The 13,205-nt window shown below is 40.2% G+C and overlaps 1 protein-coding gene across 1 annotated transcript; it reads right to left on the bottom strand.

Annotated features, from left to right (window-relative positions):
* Nucleotides 1-799: 799 nt before the first annotated feature.
* LOC115596585 (von Willebrand factor A domain-containing protein 5A-like) lies at nt 800-11,782 on the bottom strand. Its single transcript, XM_030441796.1, has 17 exons — nt 11,726-11,782; nt 11,452-11,511; nt 8,017-8,219; nt 7,700-7,922; nt 6,826-6,992; nt 6,609-6,723; nt 6,301-6,476; nt 6,122-6,210; nt 5,236-5,380; nt 5,049-5,128; nt 4,846-4,960; nt 4,398-4,556; nt 4,142-4,245; nt 3,384-3,601; nt 1,697-1,789; nt 1,352-1,384; nt 800-924 (listed from the first exon to the last, which is right to left on the bottom strand). Exons 2-17 carry the CDS (start codon nt 11,492-11,494, stop codon nt 800-802), a joined length of 2,088 nt encoding a protein of 695 aa, XP_030297656.1. The 5' UTR covers nt 11,495-11,511; nt 11,726-11,782.
* Between the last annotated feature and the right edge of the window lie 1,423 nt (nt 11,783-13,205).

Genomic DNA, 13,205 nt, shown 5'->3' with positions numbered 1-13,205 from the left:
TACATGATGAAACATATAAGTGATGAATATCTTAACTTATTACACGGCTCTTCTTAATGCTGTAGAATGCTCCATTCACTTGAATGGGCCTTCCCAACGTTCGGCGGTCATTTATTTTCGTATAATTGACCGCTGCTAAGCATATTTGACTGTTGTCAAGGAAAGAGGCCTTTTTGCCTCTGATTCACGTATTTCGTATCACTCCGCACTCTAAAATCTTTGCTCTGCAAGTAGTCCAGTTCAACTCTTGGCAAAAGGCTGAGTTGTCGTCATCGGTCAAGAAAAGAAAAAGAGAGGAAAGCAGCGAAGAGGGAGAAGCAAAACGGCGTCGGTTTGGCGAACTATATTTCTCTGCTGAAATACACTATGAATGGTAACAAATAAATTGTAAAAAGACACCCTGTGTCAAGTTTTCTTTCATGTTGGCAAGTAACCATGTAATAAGCGGGATAATGTATAAGGGATAATGTATAGTATACCACTGTTCTATACATTATCCCTTACATACAGCGTACAACAGCTAAATATCAATCATTAGCCCTCACATATTTATACTGTATATAACCTGTGTATAGTGTAAATAAAAACAATTCACAGGGTCCTAAAAATAAAATAAGAAAGTCTGACTTATTACTGATATAATACAAAATGTTGCTGATATAAAACATCAATTAACTAATTTTACACTGCTCTGTTGGGAAATTTAAGAAGATCGAACAGTTCAGTTATACAGAGTAAACTGTGAACAAAGTAATATCTGCTCTGACATGCTGTTCATAGTGGCAGCTGTGGCACGTGTCTACTTACGAGAATCAATTTCTATTGACGAACACTTTATCTGAGGAGGCGGGTCAGACATCTTAGCTGGTCCCCTCGAGAGCTTCTTCATCAGCTTACTAAAAATTCCACAGATGCCCCGAACAGCTACAGAGAGAGCAGAGTAAACACAGCATGATGTCCGTTGTGTCTCTGTGCCACAGAACTCCTCAGTCGACCAAAAACTATAATATTGATAATGTAATCAGCAGCTCAACAGTGATAAGTCTAAAATATCAACGCTGTATATCCGCATAAATATGATTGATTGTTACTAGACACATATTTGTGAGTAAGTCAGCCAACAGAAGTGTAACATGACTACTCAGCCTTATCTTTTTCTATGTTTCATTCAAATGTAGAGGAAAACACACTTTTAACTAGAATGTTAAAGCAGCATTATGTAACTTTTTGACCTAAAAAACAGCTTCAAAATCATGTTGCTGGTACAGTACACACACACACACACCATCCATAAATTATACTTATAGAAATACACAGATATGTTTAAATCCCATTAAGCTTTGAAACTTACATTTCGAGGGAGCAGCACCACTTTTTATATTAACTATAAGATTAGAAGAAATAGAGTGTCAGGTCAGGACTTATATGAGAATGAGTAGACATAAATATCAACCAGTAAACTGCTGGTTTATGAGATTATTACAATGACCTGCAAACACTATTAGTGTACAACTATAAATATTTATAGTGTTAAATACATAACAACATGTCAGGAGCACACACATGTATCTATATGCAAATAATGGTACAAACATTCACACAATGTAATTGTAAACAATCACAATTCACAATGCAGCATGTGTATTTATAGAAATACACCGATGTAGATTGAATTCTTATTTAATTCTATACTTACTATCCATGGCAGGTGGAGCAGAACTATCCATTATGGGTGGAGCAGACAGGAGCAACATAAACTCATTGATGGACATCGCACAGGTCCTTATACCTTAAATTTTAGTATGAGGTCAACACATTAATAGCAGTGAACAAAAAAATCAACTAACAACTTATGGAGGACTGAAAGTGCCATAATTAAATAAATAAATACACCATTAAATAGTTAAAAAAATTTATCATTAATTAATTAAATGTGTCATTAATTAATTAAAATTGGAATTAAATGTGTCAATAATTCATTAAAATACCAATTCACTTTATGTAAAAAACATGTATAATTATTTCACTACGAAGTATCACTTCGTGGTCCTGTGTTGCAGTGCTTCATGAATTTATTTTATCTGTCAAACTCACCCATCAAAGTCAGTGGGCGGGGCTAACACAAATTTAGTCTAATCCATTGCTTTGGTCTGAAGTCTTGAAACCGAAAGAAGAACATCCCCTTGAACTTTCTAGTGAGATCAAGTTCTTGACATTTTGTCCTTTGTAAATTACCTTTAATGTGATGATTATTTATAAGAACATCTTGTTTTCATTTGATTTACTGATATTCTTTGAAGCCAGGTTATCATCTCATTAATTATAAGACGCTAAATGCCAATAAAGTTTTGTTTGATTGCATCAATCCATTATCTGGAATCAATTTGCCTTGACTTGATGTGCAGGGTAACCAATCAGGTGTTAGGAACCGCCCATCAACTTTGATGGGTGAGTTTGACAGATAAAATAAATTCATGAAACACTGCAACTCAGGACCATGAAATAATCAATTAAATAGTGAAATAATTATGTTTTTTTTTTTTTACATCAAATGAATTGATATTTCAATGAATTAATGACACATTTAATTCCAATTTTAATGAATTAATGACACATTTAATGAATTAATGACACATTTCATTAATGATTTAATGGTGTATTTATTTATTTAATTGTGGCACTTTTAGTCCTCCATAATAACTGACTACAAATGGAGAATTGTCTCAAAGAGCTGCTAACTCCGAACAACACTTAGCAAGGGAAGGACATAAAGTTCTATCTCAGTGAGGAGGCGTGGTTGACCAAGTTGTAGGTGTGACACATTCTTATGAAAGCTGTGATTGGTTGACCAAAAAAATAAACAAAAATGCACTTTTGTCGATTATGGCCATGAACAGTAAAATTGAGAGGCTTAATCATACAGTTTATTCTCTATTAAGACATGCAGTAATAATGAATATCAGTTCATATAATGAATCTCTCTGTTGAATAAGACTAGCATCTAACTGTCGCTCAAAGCAGTCACACCCTTAATTATGCTCAACTTTAAGCCCTAATATAACTTAAACGGGTGAGTTATATACATATCCCCCCCGGTACAGTTGTCACGAATGGAAAAATTAGGGATACAGGGCAAAGCTCTTTTTTTGTACCCGTGTGTAAACATGTCTGTTTCTGTTGTGAAGATGGTTGTATGGGTATTGACTCACTTTTGGAGCCCGCCTCAAGTGGCCATTGAAGGAACTGCATTTTTTTTACTTCTGAATGGGTTTAATTTTTTCACCGCAGAGGTTGCTGCTTGCTGTCAACATTACCAGTCAGCGATAGTATATCTTCAGTACAGCGTGGCTTTTGTTTTTTATTTTTCATGAAATAAGACTCACTGGGTTTTGGAACATTTCTGCGCACCAGAGGACCTTGAATCGCCTCCCCGTCCCCTTTGTTGACAGCGATGAAGGCAGTGAAGGCGCTGATCACTCCTGATTGGACACTGAGCTCCACCACCTTTTTCTTCACTTCATCTTGCTCTCTTCTGCTCTCTCTCTCCTCCATCTCCAGGGAGCGAATCAGAGTCCGAGCAGCCAACCTGTGGACTGTTAGTCTGCAGCCAAGACAGAGAAGTAAACACATCTATACACAGATTTGCAAAAATATACTAAACCTGTCTATTTGCTTCAAGTATTCAGTTTGCTCTTTCAGATAAAGTACTCACATTGGAAGCAGACTGACATTAACATTGAAGACACATTTTACTAAATACCAACAACTTGCTTTGAACTGCCACTTCTGAATCAACCTACTAGCTGTACACTGTGCCACGGAAACAACACTACCACCTTGAGAAGTCTTTAAGTTATTGAACAAGATATTCTGTATAACTTTAACAGATGTGTATACCGACAATATAAACTAATTCTGGAAAAACACAGTTCATGGTCTGGTCTCATCTTGCTTTAAGTAATTATGTGTGTCAGCCACTGAGCTGACACTTGCCATGTATCAGTGCAATATTCTTTTTACAAATAGCAACATGTTTCTCACCTTGTCGGTTTCCTTTTACTTCATGTAAATAATTAAACTAAATTCAGCATTTGTAAAATCAGGACTCAATGAATAACACTGCAGTTATGTTATGTTTTACCCAGTGTCCTGTGCAGGTGTGAGACTGAAGTGGAGCTGGTTCTGAGAGGGATGACCTGCCAGGCTGTACTTCACCGTCACACAGCCCTCTGCTGCCTCTGAACTCTGACAAAAATCATTACAGGGTTAGTAAACATATTACTGTGATCACATACCTGATGGGAAAAACATTATATTTGAAAATGTATTTCATATAGCTTAATGCTTAAAAAAATCCAAACAGGGAGGTTTTCCTTTTGAGATGGTGCTGCTCCTACCTGTCCACTGAGCTGGGCATAAACCAGTGACCTTTGACCCTGGAAAAGTGCTGTGATTGGTGGAGAGAGGACAGTGACAGAGACTCCCTTTGGCAAATCCCACGTGACTGATATGTCCACCACAGCTGGCTGCAGAGCAAATCTCAGCGACTGCATCACCTGATGAGTGAAAACAGTTTACATAAAGTGGGAAGATGCACGCACAGTTTTACTGACTAAAACCAAGATTTCTGTCCGAACTCAGATTCAGACAGCTTATGCATTGTCTCACTTTATAGCTTTATTGTTTTTAATATCCTTCTTACTTTGGGTTGCATCCTGTCAGCCCCAAAAAGACGAGCAAGGCACTGAAAGATTTAATTTACTGGAATCATCTCTTCTGTCAGAAAACAAATGTGTTATTGCATTTCTTATTCAAAATGTATTTTTACTATGAACTATGTCTTACTTTGGGTTGCATCCTGTCAGCCCCTGTGATGAACTGAGCGTGACCTCCTCCTTCCTTGGCCAACCCGTTGATAAGAGCAGAGCTGGCCCCTTCCCCAATCCCAAAAGAGAAACACCTACAATACAGTGGATTAGTCTGATGATGATGAGACACATTCTGGGAACTGTGTGTGTGTTTGTTGTTTTGTGTTCTTGTGGTTTCACCTGTGGGAGCCTGAATACTTCTTCACCAGACCGATAATTTCTTTGGTGTTCCCCACCTCTCCATCAGTGAACACAAACACCTTGAGGAGATTTTACATATCACAACTAGTTACATGACATCACACACAGAAACATGCAGTGTATGTGTGTGTGTATGTGTGTTTTTTTGTGTGTCTGCGTTTATTACTTGTCTTGGTTGATTAGGAATGCAGGGCTGGCTGTAAATATGTTGGAGGGGTTTGAGGATCTCTGTTTTCTCCAGATCAGCACCCATCCTTTTAACTCTCTTCAGAGCTTCTTTCATGGTCGTCTGACTGTACTCCACACTCGTACTGCCATCACACAAATGCATGAACTCATCATCAACACCACATCCAGAGATGGGGGCCCAAATCTATTCTGAGATGCACTGCGATTCTCTCTCGCTCTCTCTCTCATGTCTCAGAAAACATTATGTAACCTCATAATAACAGCTTCAATATCATGTTGATGGTTCAGTGTCTTGTAACAGTGTGAACAGTGGTGTCTCTGATTTCAGTTGAGAGGCTCTGATCAGAGTTACAAACATGTTAACTTCAACATACAAGCTTTCACCAAATAAGACTGTTATGACGAAGTGAGTTTTGTGTGTAGTTAGCACCTACATTACGTCTGACAAATTGATACAGACCTTTTTTGAATTTACCCCCAGTGGTGTTCCACTCAGAAACTGAGGGGGCGCCAAATTGCACATAAAACTAATTTTTCAATATCATCACCTGTAAAATGTTTGTAGGACCAGGCTGTATGTTCCTTAGAACTGAACCAACTGGATGGTGATATGTTACTGACGTGAACAGGTGTCTTATGTATGTTCTAAGCTCGTTCACCTCTGAAGTTTTGGTGAGCAAAAAAGACAATGTGAGTAACTTCATCTATTAATTTCAATCATGGTGCTCTCCAAATAATCCAAATATCAATCATGTGTTTTAAAACTGGCAAGTGGCCACACAGTAGAAATACAAAAGACAAAAATGTTGTTGCATCAAGATGCCTGGACAAGTTTTTTACAATCACTTGACTTTGTGACTTACGGGAAGATGTGTTCATATCTGGATCCAAAACTGTAGATGTTGAAATAACAGCCCATTGGTAAGCTCTTCAACAGGAGCAGCAGAGTATCCTTAAGAGAAGAGAGGAAAGATACTGAAGGCCACTGAGTGAGAGGGACACTATGAATGATCTCATGACAGAAACAACACATAATGAATACCCTGGCACTGCCAATGCGAGTCTGGTCTCTCTTGCTGTAGTTCATTGGACAATCCATACTTCCAGATCGATCCAATAAGAACACAAACTCTCCACAGGAGGCCAGTGAAGACATGACATCCTGGGGGAACTCAGGGTACAGGCTCAGCATCACTACTGGATCACCCATCAGAGAGCCTGAGACACAGAGGAGAGACAGGAACATGACCACACATCTGGCTTTTACCAGTCATTACAACAAACTCATCAGTTGGAGGATAATGACCTTTTTATTTGTAAAGCAACAACTGGACTCATTCACTAACTCACCAGGCTTGGCAGAGGCCTGTCCTGCCTCCACCACAGCAGTGGGCTGGTGGGCATCTTTGTAATAAATCAGCACCTCAGCGTCTCTGTCAAACTTGTGTCCTGCAGCCAACTTGACCTGCAGTTCACACAACACTCATCAATATAAAGAAAGTGATGTAAGTTGTTGTCAGTGCTGAGGAACAATCACACACAGCAGACACATTAGCACTCCACCTACCGTGGCCTGGGTTTGCTCTGTGTTGAGGTACTGGAGAGGGTCCAGGGAACAGTTGGACTCTACTTTAGAGACTGGACGAGGAGAGGACACTCGGGCAGAGAAAGACAGACTGTAGGGCACCAGAGAGGCTGGAACAGAGGTCACCTGAACACTGGCACCTACACTGCCTGTTCATGACATGAGACAAGTGAGGAATACTGGAATCGAAAAGATATCATGCAATACATAAGAAAACATTGAACAAAGTATTTAATTTAATTTGTAATGCTGCATAATTGTTCCTACTTAGTGATAAAAGCAAAGAAAATAAGCGTATGAGCATGTTTGATTTCACAGGAATACGAGACATTATGCCAACATTGTAATACAAAATACATAATTTCTTCTGGTAAATATATACATCTCTTAGTTCAATATATGGACAACACAATTTAGAGATTAAAAAATGTAATGACTGTATCCATTGTATCGCTCTTCAATCCCACTAAAAGTTTCCTTTACTGACCAGTTTTTCTTCATGTCACAACAGTTTCAAAGCTGCATGGCTTTGTATACTTATGTTTGGAAATAACATCAGCATCTGAGATAAAGCAACTGAGACCCATGTAGTTGTGCGATGTGTCTTGTTAATGAGGTTGTGACAACCGCAGTGTGTGTGTATTTCTTCTGGAAAGTCAGATGAAACTGGACCTCGTTATCTGCTATATTTTCCTCACTGCTAATGTTTTGTTGTCTGTAGTTCAGCCAGTCACATAACTGGTTTCACCCCATCATCACCCTGTGTTCTGTGAGTGGTGTGTAAAGCTCAATTTTTGACTGATGTTAGCTATGAAAGCATTCCCCTGATCAAAGTGTTGTCTGGTGGTTTTCCTACCCTGAGGTTGGTAGCGAGGGTTGAGCACAGCAGGCAGACAAAACCTCAGCCCGTCATCAGCCTGCACAGCCAGCTCAGTGACGTACTCCAGCCTGATGGAGGCGCTCTCTCCTGGAGGCAGACTGCCCACACTCAGAGAGAAGATATCTGGCCTCTGGTCACTCTCCTCAATTAGGATGGCCCGCGCACCAGAGCTCAAAGCATCATCGTACTCCTCACGAGCCTGGAGTACAGACGACACATGTGGGTCACTTTCACTGTGTTTACTGTGTTTTTCAGCTCCACTGTAGTGAGAAAGTCGTTACTGTGCAGCTCACCTGCTTTTTCTCCTTCACCTCAGCTACAATCTGCGTCTGTCCGATCGTAGCACTGAAGTGACAGACGGCAGCATCTCCAGGCAGAGGGAAGACAAACACAGCCTCTAGTGGTTTGTCCTCCTTGTTCTCATAGTTCAGGGTGGAGACCACTGTAGCCACATGGTCCCTCACCTGCAGCTCCACCTCCACACTCTTCAGAGGAACTGACCCAGAAACAGCTGATGTTACCGATCAATCAATAGATTTATGTGTATTTAACTTTGATTGGAAACGCTCCTTGTTGTTTCCCTTAAGACCAAACACACGCACATGGACAAAGATATCGTCTTTCACACCAGGACAGTCGCAAACCGACAACAATCAGAATCAGAATCAGAATTCATCACCCGGAAATCGAGTTTGAAAGTGGCTTATTTTTTTCACTTTGGCTCTTTTTCCGAACAGGAATAGCGCACAGTAGTGCGCGTTCCTAAAGCACGAGATTTTGACTCTGTTCCTGTGGTGACGTTACCACAGGAGGCTACTTGCATAAGCATCGGCTCACAGCCGTCCTCAGCCAGACTTTCTGAGTGAGCACGCCGAATCTGCTTATTTCTCTGTCATTTTCACGCCATACATCGTCACCGCCAGCATTAAAACTCAGGTCTTACATGTAAAACACGAGTGTGAAAAGTACGGAAGCGCATTGCATTCACTTGATAAAAAAAAAAATAGTCGCCTTATCTCGTAATTACGAGAAAAGGTCTCGTAATTATGAGAAAAGATCTCGTAATTACGAGAAAAGATCTCGTAATTACAAGATCAGGATCTCGTAATTATGAGAAAAGATCTCGTAATTATGAGATAAGGAAAGGTGCGTCGTTGATTGTGAATAACATTTACGGTAATCGTACTGAAGCCGCTCCGATGAGTGGCTGGTGGTGACTGTGTGGGTCAGACTGCAGTCTCAGTCAGACCCATGAAGCATACGAGGATAAGGATTTTGACAGAGGATTACTTAAATAGTACACAGTAGAAGTACATGAAGTACTATAGTTACACAAGTATAGGGAGTACTTAGTTCAGCAGTATATGAATCTTGGTCTACTAATAGAAAATACGTTTTTTAATAACACATAAAAGTTGGGCGAAATGTCCTTATTCTTTTTCTCTGTTAAGGATTTTGACACAGGATTACTCGAAAAGTACACAGTAAAAGTACTTCATATTATGCATGCAAGTAGTCTAGGAAGTGCTAAATCCAGCAGTTTATAAATCTTGAACTACTTATGGAAACAATGTTTTGTTGTTGTTGTTTTTTCTCATGTCGTCCTTTACTTTGAAATCCGGATACCTTCGTGATACCTTCAGTTTATTACCGGGAGTATTTACTGTAAAAGTATGATCTCGTAATTACGAGATCTTTTCTCATAATTACGAGATTCGGATCTCGTAATTACGAGATCTTTTCTCATAATCGCGAGATCTTTTCTCATAATTACGAGATCCTGATCTCATAATTACGAGATCTTTTCTCGTAATTACGAGATCTTTTCTCATAATTACGAGATAAGGTGTCTGATGTTTTTTTTATCCAGTGAATGCAATGCGCTTCCGTAGAAAAGTAAGACAGAAACAAAAAGATTTTACCATTCAGAGACGTCCTGCTGTAAACGTGTCTCTTCCACCGTCTCTGCCTCTTCACTCTCCCGTTCGGTTTCCGACTCCGGCTCGTACATAAATGCCTGAATTCCGTAAGGTTCGTCATTTAGTGTGTGCGCCATGACAGGGCGCTGTTTATGTTTTGGAGTCTGTGTGCATGCAGGCTCGCCCCCCATTCCGGCTCTGTCCTTCCTGCGGCCAATCAACGCGCGCCTCATTACATATTAATACAATGCACATCCGGACCGGTCAAAACCTCGCGCATAATCTCGCGTGAGAAAGTCGCGGTATGAAAAAGTGTCAGAACAAGCTCTATGTTTGATTTTTTAATTTTTTTTTTTTTTCTAATAAGTTTTGAGAATTGATCCAAAGCGATCCAAGAGGGACTGGATATGTAAAAAACCAGGTGATGACTCCTTTAATGTCCCGCAGACGGGGAAATTTGTTTGTTGCAACAGCAGAATATCACAAGACAGAGAAATAAAAAAAATAGACAAAAAAAAAATTAAAAGGAAAGAAAAATAGAATCAAATCGACAAATGTATATATTTACATGGATAGCGCAATCCTCATGGTTGCAGAAGAATATACAAAAACACAAACAGCTCAAATGAATTGACACAGTTATTTATTAACTCAAGGCCTCTCTGGAGCACATGGTAGAAAAAAAATGGATGTGGAAATCCACAGATGTTTAAACCGTGGAATGGATTTCTAAACTCTGGGAATGAATTCCTAATCTGTGCGTGCGGTTTTGTAAATCTGTGCTCTTGGATTCACAATCCGTGTGAACAGATTTTGCCCTCTTCTCATTGATCAGCTGGAGGCACCATGTATTCAAGCAACCCAGCAGAGCTACTATTCAGAGATTCCCTCCCTACTCTCTGTGGAGAACATGGTCGCAGCATACAGCAGCAGCTGGCCAAGAAGCATCACAAACTGGGGCCAGGTGAACCTCAGAGGGGAGCTACAGGTGACATAGAGCTTACTTACATACATACATCGATAAAAATACATTATTTGTATACATCATTTATCATATCTATATAGTGTAAAGCTTGTATCCATCTCAATACTGTATTAAACTACATACGTTTTTTAGGTTTGTGACACTATCCATTCAAAGGAGAGGTTTTCTTTCACCAGGTATCCCTGATCTGCTGCAGGGAGACAAATTCACGAGTACAGCAGCCAGTTCCCTGAAGCAGCGCTGAACACCACCCGGGAGGCTGCTGCCACTTCTGCTGAACGAGAGCCAGCTGAAAACCGACCGTCACTCATCTACAGCAACAAATGCTTATTAAAGCCATTTTTTATGAGATAAAATGTCAAACATTTGCTGTTTCCAGCTTCTTGGGTGTAATTCTTTGCCGCTGTTCTTGTCATTTATGATAGGAAATAAAGACTTTTTACGTTTTGAACTGATGTGTTGACAAGCATGGCTCTGGGAATCTGATAATACAAAAAAAAACCTTCTTCAGTTTTTAATAAGTGTCATTGTAATGTGGTAATTACGCTTTTTTGTGGCGGAAAATCATATCAGATAAAAATTACTGTTCCAAGCAAAGTATTTTAATTGTAATGAATAAATTATTTTTTTATTTATGTATTTAAATGACTTGGTGTGATTCCCCAGTGCGATGCTTTGGCACATACTACTGGTGATAAATTGTTTTAGCACATGCTTTATGCTACACGTGCAACCCCCCTCCCCATCAGCTCCCCATCCCTCAGATGACATTTTTTATCGAGACAAAGGTTTTATGGAGGAAATAAACCTTTTCAGCTCTGTACCTTTTTCTTTCCAATGTGCAACCAGACCCCAGTCTGACATCATTATTTGAGGACGTCCTGCTGTAGAGAGCAGGAAATGGGCATAATAACTAATAACTAAAACACATACAGACATGTTGTTGTGAAAATATCATCAACATTCAGGTTGGTCAAATGTTCTCTGAATATTGTTAAACTAATTAAGAAGAACTGAATAAATCTGTCAAACTTACATTAATTAGAGCAAAGAACTGCCTCATCTTGACCTATTTAAACAAACAGACGAAACACCTACCTCTTACAGCAAAAGATGCTTCTGTGTAGTTGTCAAGGTTTACTCTGTTGACATAAACCTGGAGAACAGAACAGAACACATGCCCAGAACAAATATAATTACGGGCCCGCGTTGATTAGATTTGCTCATTTTCTCCTCCCTGCAGTCAGTGCTGGGAATGTCTCTAATGAGCTCCTCTGTTAACACAAGCACACTGAGTATAAAAGATCACATGTTGTGTATATCCATCCATCCATCCATCCATTGTCAACCGCTTATCCAAAATCGGGTCGCGGGGGCAGCAGCTTCAGTAGCGAGCCCCAGACATCCCTTTCCCCGACCACATCGGCTAACTCTGACTGGGGAATCCCCAGGCGCTCCCAGGCCAGAGAAGAGATATAATCCCTCCACCTGGTCCTGGGTCTACCCCTAGGTCTCCTCCCAGTTGGACGTGCCAGGAACACCTCCCTAGGAAGGCGCCCTGGTGGCATCCTCATCAGATGCCCGAACCACCTCAACTGGCTCCTTTCCACGCAGAGGAGCAGCGGCTCTACTCCGAGTCCCTCCCGGATGGCTGAGCTTCTTACCCTATCTCTAAGGGAGACCCCAGCCACCCTGCGAAGAAAACCCCTTTCGGCCGCTTGTACCCGCGATCTCATTCTTTCGGTCATGACCCATCGCTCATGACCATAGGTGAGGGTAGGGACGAAGATTGACCGTGTATAGTGGACCCTTAAAGACATGACACGATGAGTGATCTTATGACAGAAACAACACATAATGAATACCCTGGCACTACCAATGGATAGTATCAGTATACTAAACAAAGATGTGGTTTCAGTATCAGTATACTGTTGCACACTGCCATGTCACTACTGAAGTAAAACCCTCAAAGTCCAGACAGGTGTGGTGTGCACTAAGTTGCAGTTTAAGGCCCTGTTTACACCTGGCATTAACATGCATCTCGGGTGATCCAATCACAAGTGGACAGCTCGAAGGACACACTGCCCACTTAACTGATGCCTGACATTGGGCTTATTGCCAATTCTGCATTAAATGCAAAATATTTTATTGTCTCTTCCCATGAAGGAGGTGTCAGTTTGTTGCGGCAATGCTGGACACATTTAGCAGCTACTGTATGATCACTTCACCTAATACACTTAATCTTTAAGACAAGGATATATTTTACATTTTAAAGATACAGTAAACAGTGACTTATATATTTTCCTACTTTTTCGCCCAAGGAGAAGGTCCCCAGACACCATAAATGGTTGGGAGACACTTGAATTAAACTCTGTGTAATGCTCATTAAGACACAATTGGGGAGTTTAAATTTTGCAAATGTTATAAATCAGGTTATCTCTTCATTTGTGTTTATTTGCATATATGGCTGGAGAGTGAGAGCTGATCACAAGCAGACGATTGAGATGCATGTGGAGAGCTGTCCACTTGGATCACCAAAGACACATTTTAATGCCAAGAAGAAGCAGGCTCTAAGACT

The sequence above is a fragment of the Sparus aurata genome, chromosome 2, assembly GCF_900880675.1.
Source record: "Sparus aurata chromosome 2, fSpaAur1.1, whole genome shotgun sequence".
Taxonomy (NCBI): domain Eukaryota; kingdom Metazoa; phylum Chordata; class Actinopteri; order Spariformes; family Sparidae; genus Sparus; species Sparus aurata.
This window is presented reverse-complemented; position numbering and strand designations above follow the sequence as displayed.

What these genes read in the sequence shown, in the direction of transcription:
- LOC115596585 (XM_030441796.1), bottom strand. Translation starts at nt 11,494, where the DNA reads ATGATGTCAGACTGGGGTCTGGTTGCACATTGGAAAGAAAAAG. An exon ending in TGCACATTGGAAAGAAAAAG is followed by an intron (nt 8,220 to 11,451) that starts GTACAGAGCTGA and finishes TTTCTGGGTCAG; the next exon opens with TTCCTCTGAAGAGTGTGGAG. An exon ending in AAGTATTCAGGCTCCCACAG is followed by an intron (nt 4,961 to 5,048) that starts GTGAAACCACAA and finishes ACTGTATTGTAG; the next exon opens with GTGTTTCTCTTTTGGGATTG.